This window comes from Ostrinia nubilalis, chromosome 21, assembly GCF_963855985.1.
Source record: "Ostrinia nubilalis chromosome 21, ilOstNubi1.1, whole genome shotgun sequence".
Classification (NCBI taxonomy): Eukaryota; Metazoa; Arthropoda; class Insecta; order Lepidoptera; family Crambidae; genus Ostrinia; species Ostrinia nubilalis.
In genome coordinates this window covers 11101501-11111646 of record NC_087108.1, presented here as the reverse complement: position 1 = coordinate 11111646, position 10146 = coordinate 11101501, and the positions used below count along the sequence as shown (strand labels likewise).

Sequence of the window (10146 nt, the reverse complement as noted above, 5' to 3'; positions counted from 1 at the left end):
TAACCGCGATTGGCATGAGTATATGCTTCGGTTCTAACGTGGAGCAGCCGTGGGCGTGCATAGACTTGGTCTACGTGGTCACCTTGCTGCAAGACGCGTATAAGATTGGCGATAATGAGCCCATATCAGTGAGTACCTATACAGCGTCTATACAGCTTATATAGGTCTTAAAGTAACCGTGATTATGGCATGAGTATATGCTTCGGTTCTAACGTGGAGCAGCCGTGGGCGTGCGTGGATTTGGTCTACGTGGTCACCTTGCTGCAAGACGCGTATAAGATCGGCGATAACGAGCCTATATCAGTAAGTACCTTACCTATACAGCCTCTATACAGCTTATATAGGTCTTAGAGTAACCGCGATTGGCATGAGTATATGCTCCGGTTCTAACGTGGAGCAGCCGTGGGCGTGCATAGACTTGGTCTACGTGGTCACCTTGCTGCAAGACGCGTATAAGATCGGCGATAATGAGCCCATATCAGTGAATACCTATACAGCGTCTATACAGCTTATAAAGGTCTTAAAGTAACCGTGATGATGGCATTAGTATATGCTTCGGTTCTAACGTGGAGCAGCCGTGGGCGTGCGTAGACTTGGTCTACGTGGTCACCTTGCTGCAAGACGCGTATAAGATCGGCGATAACGAGCCCATATCAGTGAGTACCTATACAGCGTCTATACAGCTTATATAGGTCTTAAAGTAACCGTGATTGGCATGAGTATATGCTTCGGTTCTAACGTGGAGCAGCCGTGGGCGTGTGTAGACTTGGTCTACGTGGTCACCTTGCTGCAAGACGCGTATAAGATCGGCGATAATGAGCCCATATCAGTGAATACCTATACAGCGTCTATACAGCTTATAAAGGTCTTAAAGTAACCGTGATGATGGCATTAGTATATGCTTCGGTTCTAACGTGGAGCAGCCGTGGGCGTGCGTAGACTTGGTCTACGTGGTCACCTTGCTGCAAGACGCGTATAAGATCGGCGATAACGAGCCCATATCAGTGAGTACCTATACAGCGTCTATACAGCTTATATAGGTCTTAAAGTAACCGTGATTGGCATGAGTATATGCTTCGGTTCTAACGTGGAGCAGCCGTGGGCGTGCATAGACTTGGTCTACGTGGTCACACTACTACAGGACGCGTATAAGATCGGCGATAACGAGCCTATATCAGTGAGTACCTATACAGCGTCTATACAGCTTATATAGGTCTTAAAGTAACCGTGATTGGCATGAGTATATGCTTCGGTTCTAACGTGGAGCAGCCGTGGGCGTGTGTAGACTTGGTCTACGTGGTCACCTTGCTGCAAGACGCGTATAAGATCGGCGATAACGAGCCTATATCTGTGAGTACCTACCTATACAGCCTCTATACAGCTTATATAGGTCTTAGAGTAACCGTGATTATGGCATGAGTATATGCTTCGGTTCTAACGTGGAGCAGCCGTGGGCGTGTATAGACTTGGTCTACGTGGTCACCTTGCTGCAGGACCTATTACAGCCTCTATACAGCTTATACATATAGGTCTTAGGCCCAGTTTTTTGATTCTTAGTTAAAATAACTAATTGTTAAATTTTGCTACTAATGGTTAAATATTAACAAATGTAAACAAATAGTTAAAAAATGTACTAATTCGTGAGTACCTTTTTTGCATTAGGAAATTCATGAGACTGCGTTCTTTCTCACCCACGCGGTGGGCCCTACTCACTATAACTCAACGGCACCCACAACTAGACGGATCTGCGAGGTATTGTCTTGCTTGTTGGATATTCTTGCGTGACCTACCTTCTTACCCACGGGGCGAGCCCTACTCACTAATCCCGTCGGTATCCGCCGGAGCCCAATGAGTTGATAGTTGCTAAAGCCCGGTCTGTGAGCACGTAGAATTTTGTCTAATGACCCCAAGCTACCTATCCTTATCGCTCGCGCGTAATTATATTGCTGTCGCGACTGTGCGACGGGCGCCCGCAGTGAGTGAGTGAGAGCGAGCGATAAGGATGGGTAGCTTGGGGTCATTGGACAAAATTCTACGTGCTCACAGACCGGGCTTTAGTTGGACGTTCGTCCGCGGCTCCGTCCTAGGCTATAGCTCGCTCTGGAATGGAAGGTCGCCTAGGGGTGGCCCTATCCTACCCTGCTGGAACCACATGCAGTACGATGAAAGGCAGTACAGTGTCAGTATCTCAGTACCGGTCGCACGCGGCGCGCGCCTGTATGCTGTATGCGCCTGTATGCTATGCATAGCCTCGAGCACCTATGCATAGCCTCGATAACCTATGCGAAGCCTCAAGCACCTATGCAAAGTCACATGCACCTATGCAAAACCTCAAGTATATATGAAAAGCTTCATCATGATCAGCATCAGTCCATTTAGTCTCTTGGGGAAGTGTGATGTTTGTATATTTCCCTTTTTCTTCTCTTACGACATCCACGCGAAGAAAAAAAAAGGTCACTGTTCATCTAATAATTATTTTATTGTCAGTGCCTGGCACAGTCGTACAATGGATGATTCTTGTATTGTTTCTCTTGTCTTAGCTGTTATATCTGAATAAAATTATTTTTGATTAATTAGATTAATATGTACAATTAATATTAATTGAAATATTAAATTATTTCAACAGCTATTCAAGAAAGTGAACGGCCACGAAGTGTCCTGGGCGCTCGGTCTAGCTTACACCACCGTCATGAATCGAATGGCCGCCGCCGCCGCGGCTGAGCATTAACAATAACCACCCTACTGCGTTAACAATAAGGTAGGTTTTTACTTATGACGATCACGACTAATGCCAGTTGTTTTTTTAGTATAGGTCGCAGAATAAAAGTTGAGGCGAACACGGTACTCACACTGATGTAATATTTAAATACAGAACACAACACATTACAGTTATATTAATATCGAATGCTAGCTACCTCGCTCCAACTCAATGTGTGCAAGCGAGACAGAAAGCACTTGTCAATTCTGATTGACGTCCGATACAAATCTTTGCAAGCGTTGATCGCCTCAACTCTTGTTGTGTGAACTATAATAACAACCCTACTGCGTTAACATTAGGTAGGTTTTTACATTTGACTATAGTGTAAAGGCGACATCCCCTAATTTTTTGGAATTAAGGGGAATCCTAGCGAATAATAAATAAAATCCAAGGCTCATTTTGCATATTCAATCGGTGTTTTGTACGTAATTTTACGCTTTCATCACATTTTAAAATTGTAAATCGACCTTTAATATTTAGATTGTTCATATTTCTATCACGTTCACTTGCACGATTCACTATCACGAACTAGTGTAAGTAACTAGACTAAAAGCATCAATCTGTAAAGCCCGTATTATCATATAGATGGACAAATATGAATCACTAAGAGCGTTTTCACATTTAGGCGATTTAGCAGCGTGACAAACGCGCGACAGATGCGCTGCCGAAAATTTCTTACTATGCTGCAGTCGCGCTGCTAACGCCCTATATGTATTTAGATTTTTTTTCTTTACTGTCGATTCAAACTTAAGCGTTACTTGATAATACGGGCTAGAATGTGAATTCAGATCAGAACTTGCATATTAAAATTTCTAGATTAATGAAAGTGACCCTTATAACCGTAACAGCGGTTGAACTATTACCTCTTCGGTCGATACTGCGATGTGATATGTATGTAAGGTACAATAGTGCTGCACATTTTACCTTTCTTTGATATCGATGTTTTTACCCAATGTATTTTTAATGTTTATAGTAAAATCTACATAATATTGATATCGTAAAACTTATGAATGTAATTGATATTTATCATGAATTAAACTTAATTGTAACCGCGATAAGGAAAATATATATTTTAATAATTGATGTAAAATAGTTTTCAAGCTTTGGAATTTTAAATATTTAAAATATTTTTTCTGGTGAAATCTGAAAAAAAAAATTATACTTTTTGTGTCAGTCATTATGCAAAAAAAAAAATCTTAATGAAAACACTGCAACAGAAGATCCACAGTGAAACGCTTATCTTTATCATTAAAATAAAAGATATTAAGTATTAAAATAATTAATGCACATTTATTTATATATTTGCACAATATTTACATATAAACGTACACGTGGGATTGTTTCAAATAATTTATATTGTGATAAGAACTGGAAAAAGTAGATTGTATGTTTTGGACTGTACTTGCAAGCAAATGTATCACTATCTTGTGTATCGTTCCGAGCGATTTTAAGAAAGAACTAATTAATGACTATCACATTTTTATTCATCTTCATTAGTCATTTAGTTCTTTACATCGTTTGAAATAAATAGGTGATCCCATATTTTTGTTCGGTAGTGCAGAAACAAAAAACATACAATAAATTTTGCGTCAGCTCATCTAGAAAATAATATGTGTTAAGTGGTAAAATCATATGTATGTCAGTATTTCAAAGACATAGTTTATTTTGTGACTGGTAATGGGTTGTCGAGCGAGTTGTGATGATGTTTAGGTTTTTTGAAGTATTTATTTGAAGAACTTTTAAGTCGATCATATCGAATTTAATGCTCTGTATAATGAAATCCAATAGTTTAAGTATTTAATGAAAACATTTTGCATCTCTGTCATTCCAAGCATTTTAGTGCAGATGATCAAATGTAGGCATTTCGCAAATGTATTTTTCAGAAACTTTTTCTACGATTCTTTAGCTCTTTATTGATGCAAATAAATATTATGACCCTATTTTGAAATGGATATAACATTTTTTACAATTAATTTGATAATTAATCATATTTATTGGAATAATTTTGTTACTAACACAAAAGTGTTTATGTTGATTTGTTATTTTTCACTTTAGTTTACTAAATGTAGTATCAAACAGTGAATAAATATCGGATAAGCCGTATTTTGTTTTTCCTATTAGCATACGTAGAACCAGCATGCGTAAACACTGAAGTATTAATATTATGTTGTGAGTTAACAGTAAGTCGACATAATTTATCGATACTTTTCTCGATGTGTATCGGCAGCACTAAAATAAAATCAGTGTAAGATTTCACTTTGACGTTTGCTCGTTTTGCATAATTTATGACTTTTCGCGACTGTTGACAGCTAAAACGTATTAAGGTCGTAGTTATTTTTAACGATAATATTACTTATTGACTGGAATAACAAAATAAATAATCTTTTAAGGTAAAATTCAATAACATAATTTTGATGTACCCTTTGTGGCAGTTATATCTTAATTAACATTTACAATGCTATTGCAAACTTCCAAGTGACATCTTAAGGTTTTATTTTGTGTATTAATAATAATAGACGTGTATTTCTGTGAAATAAATGAATTTGAATTTGTCATACTTGAGCGTTTTCAGTTGGCATCGTGACCCTATTTATTGCAAATACTGGCCCGGACCTGGTAATTTTGAAATGATAAACTTAGTGCTTTTCCATATTATTTGTTTTGCCACATTATGCTTTTTTAAATTATTCTAACTGCAATTACGACTTCCCTCGCAAGAGATATTTGACTAAAAATTAACATAAAGATCTAAGGTTTTTTCTCATCCTGTTTATAAAATCGGCCTAGGGAAGAATAAATAAAGGCCTCAGGTTCGAACCCAGCTAGTGCACCATTACAGGAGGCTGATTTAATATTACGGGTATTATTGTTTAGTTTGCCAATTGAAAACGCAAATGTATGACTACCTTCAATGTTTTTATGACTAAATACCTACCTATGTAATATAGACAAAAATTCAAAAATAATTTTACCTGAATATTACCTGTTTTAAATGTTCGAAGGCATTTCTGCCAAGGCTATCTAAAATCAGGCTTCCGTGCACTTCAGGCACCATTTTGTTTTATATACCTAGCAGAATGTAACATTGGTGTTATGTGTAAATTGTACAAATTTAATAAATGTTGGAAATAATTTTGTATTTTATTTGATGTAATTGTTAGGTATAAAGGTCTGCGATCCTGATCGCCCCCTGGGGCGTAGTGTGAGTTTACGTCAAACGCATCGATGTCGACTGCATATTTTATAAAAGTGACATTAAATGTATGACGGATTGTACAGCGCCCCTAGCGGAAACTTTCAAGAAATTTTTAACGTGCTCGCTAGTGACGACGTTTCATGTAAACTCACACCAAGCCCTCAGAGGGCCTAGTGTGAATTTACATCAATCGCGCTCACTACGTCGCTTGCCTCTCTAACTGACGTATCTGACATTTTTTTCAAAACTAAGTTATCCACACCATCTTAATCAATTTTGCAAGACGAATCGATCTGTCTAATCGCCTGAAAATTTTGCTAAATGTCAGTTACGTCAGTTAGAGAGGCAAGCGACGACTAGTGAGCGCGTAAACAAATGACATTTAATATATGACGGATTGTATAGTGCCCCTAGTGGAAACGTTCATAAACTAAAATTTTCATACAATTTCTTAACGCGCTCACACCACGGCCACTGAGCGCAGATCGCAGAACGCATCCATTGTGAGAGATGCTTGATTTTTTCTGGGTAAAAATGATACACGGTGTTACTTTAATATTTATTAAGAACCATTTAATAGGTACGATAAAAATGTTAGTCTAACGTACTCGTCAACGTAACAGGAGCCGTTCAGTCTCTAAAATGAGTAGTTAAAACTATTGAGATTACACATACTTATTAGTTAACGTTATTTTGGTGGAAAATATTCTAATATCATATTTTTAACATCGACAAAAAACGTTCACTCGTTCAATAATCATACGATGAGTGAATGAATTGAATTACTCTTATGTTCACTCGTTTATTAATACGATTTAAGGAAATTTAAACCTTCGTGTTCGATTGTAAGTATGAACATGTGTAATCATTTGAAAACAACATTAATTCAAGTAATATTTGTAATTATTTAGAAAAATTTCCACCAAAACAACTCTTATTGAAAAGGTTTCGATTGAAAAAATTGCTTATGTTATTACAAATCTTAAAAGTTTCATCTCTAAGAGCTATAATACATGCTGGAGGCTATCGCATGCAAAAAAATATTTGCTAACTGCTTTTAGAACTAGAAATAAATAAATAATTACAGGTCCTGAAAAAACCTAATTTATTATAGTTATTGCACTTGTTACATTATGACGATAATTTATTAGTATCACTTATATTCGTACATGTCTCACAAAAACGTAATTATAAATTAAAATGTTATCGAAAACAATCAAAATTAAAAATGATCACTAGCGACATCTGTTGGACAAAAGATACAAGTTTTGGTTTAATTAAAGTAACGAGAAATATTTTAAAGGTTTACTATTTCCTTAAAATACAGTAACATTGTTGGTTTAGAATAATTTTGACAAAAAATGTTTTGCAGTAAGTTCACAATACTTTCCTACGCCTTTATGACAATGTATTCTAAGATATGATTGAAATATTTCAACATTCAAAAAGTTTGCCTCCGTGTCAAGGATATCGCATTATTTACATAGAAACTAGCTCTCCCTAGCGGACATAATCAGTAATAATGAGTCTTTGGTACGAAATTGGGTAAACATCTACCTACTAAATCTCTCGAAATACAATATTGGTAATCATACTTAGCACAATGAGAGGCTAGACGCTGTGTTGAGCGAGCTATAGTCCGGTCGCCGAGCACATAGAATTTCGTCTAATGACCCCAGGCTACCCATCCTTATCGTTCGCGCGTAATTAGGTATATTGCTGTCGCGGTTGGACGAACTTCTTACGTGCTCGGCGACCGGGCTTTACCACCACTTAAGTCTTTGTATGTCGAAAATTAATATCCGAAGTTTCGAATCTTGCCAGCTCTTTCACGCCAAGCGAGATACCAGCATGAGTGACGGTGACAGATAGAAACTACGTAAACAGCGTTTCGAAGTTGCCCTGTCGTAACCAGACTATTTTCGACTTCATGATGGATCACACTCAACGCAGTAGCCTTAGGGGAAAGGAGACAATCTAAATTTCAATTAGTCTTATCACCTAGAGTACCAAGTAATAACTAAGCAAATCCTTCTTTAAATTATGGCTTGTGTTGCTACATTAAAAATGGCTGAAAACTACCAAACGAAAATATCCACGGTAGTAGTTAAGTGTCAATAACTGGCAACACTAACAACTGTAAGAGGTGCGCAAGCGATTTTTTGCTAATGTAGACTTAATCACTACACAGACCGTTGATACCTCTAACCGTATTTATGTATGTATTGCTGGAACTTTAACGAGAAGACTACGTAGAAAATTAAAAGGTCGCTCGAAGGTTGATGGAGTTACAGCTTCTTGTACCAGAACAGGTAGTGCTCACCATCTTCGACTAGTAAGTCGTCCACACCTGTAATGAAAAAGTTACTTTCATCATTTTGATAGGGGCTTCCTTAAACTTGGGATTGAGATTCAGTTGACGTGGCTAGTCCATTTAGAAATGTTCCACTTCCTACGTCACTATTTTCACTGCTGCAACTCCTGTGCAGCCAGAATCTGCAAGAACCCAACCAGTGAAGGCAAGGTTTGTCCCAGAGGAAATTTAAATTATCTTTAAAACTGCAACCAAATTCATCTGAAGTTTATGTCCACGTCACTGTGTTGACTTACCAGCAGAAGAGACTGAAAAGACCATGTCCATGACCAAGACTTGTAAGTAGTAAGACTTATAAGTGGCGTACCAACAGGGTCGGGTCTCTGGCAGACGGTACAGCAGCCAGTAGTGGTAGCCCATAGGCTCATTGTGACCAGCCTGGATGTATCAGTAGACTATATCCACGTCTATTCAGTGTCTTCTATAAATGACTTACCAACGGGACAACGAGCTGATTCCCTGGAGGGCTGGCAGGGTCGGGGATCTCCGGCAGACGGTACAGCAGCCAGTAGTGGTAGCCCATAGGCTCTTTGAGACCAACCTGGACGTATCAGAAGATATTGTTCCGTGTCTTCTATAAATAACTTACCAACGGGAGCGACGAGCTGGTCCCCTGGCGGGCTAGCAGGGTCGGGGATCTCCGGCAGACGGTACAGCAGCCAATAGTGGTGGCCCATAGGCTCATTGTGACCAACCTAGATGTATCAGTAGACTATATCCACATCTATTCACGTATCTTCTATCAGTGACTTACCAACAGGAGCGACGAGCTGGTTCCCTGGCGGGCTGGCATGGTCGAAGATCTCCGGCACAGCAGACAATAGTGGTAGCCCATAGGCTTCTCCCTGAGCCAGTCAGGGTGCACAGTGTTTAAGGATCAGGGATCTCCGGCAGACAGTAGAGCAGCCAGTAATGGTAGCCCATATGCTCCTTGTGATCAGCCAGGGTGTATCAGAAGATATTGTCCACGTATCTTTAGCAGTGACTTACCAACAGGAGCGACGAGCTGGTTCCCTGGCGGGCTGGCATGGTCGAAGATCTCCGGCACAGCAGACAATAGTGGTAGCCCATAGGCTTCTCCCTGAGCCAGTCAGGGTGCACAGTGTTTAAGGATCAGGGATCTCCGGCAGACAGTAGAGCAGCCAGTAATGGTAGCCCATATGCTCCTTGAGACCAACCAGGACGTATCAGAATATATTGTTCCGTGTCTTCTATCAATGACTTACCAACAGGAGCGACGAGCTGGTTCCCTGGCGGGCTGGCATGGTCGAAGATCTCCGGCACAGTAGACAATAGTGGTAGCCCATAGGCTTCTCCCTGAGCCAGTCAGGGCGCACAGTGTTTCAGGATCAGGGATCTCCGGCAGACAGTAGAGCAGCCAGTAATGGTAGCCCATATGCTCCTTGTGATCAGCCAGGGTGTATCAGAAGGGTGTCCAACTGTCCACGTGTCTTATCAGTGACTTACCAACAGGAGCGACGAGCTGGTTCCCTGGAGGGCTAGCAGGGTCGGGGATCTCTGGCAGACGGTACAGCAGCCAATAGTGGTAGCCCATAGGCTCCTCCTTGTGTCCGGCCAGGGTGTGGACGTAGTGACCGTTGGGCCACTCGCTCGCTTCGAACTTGAACTTCGGGTTTTGGTCCGCAGCCATTTGCATTACGTGGTAGAATGATATGTTTCTGAAAGGATGAATAATAAGAAGTTATTAGTAGGTTTATTTCATTCTACACTCGAAAAGTTCGGAAGATTCCCTTGAGCCTTGAGTATTTGAAGAACTTTTGTATTTTAGGGCGAGGCTTAATAATCAACAAATATCAA

General features: G+C 39.7%; 1 protein-coding gene across 1 annotated transcript in view; it reads right to left on the bottom strand.

Annotated features, from left to right (window-relative positions):
- Positions 1-6501: 6501 nt before the first annotated feature.
- Positions 6502-10146, bottom strand: part of LOC135082489 (uncharacterized protein CG3556) — a 144747-nt gene continuing 141102 nt past the window's right edge. The window contains exons 11-12 of the mRNA XM_063977284.1: positions 9796-10007; positions 6502-8304 (exon numbers count right to left, since the gene is read on the bottom strand). Coding sequence (XP_063833354.1) covers positions 8243-8304; positions 9796-10007 — 274 coding nt within the window. The 3' untranslated portion in view covers positions 6502-8242. The remainder of the gene's footprint in view (positions 8305-9795; positions 10008-10146) is intronic.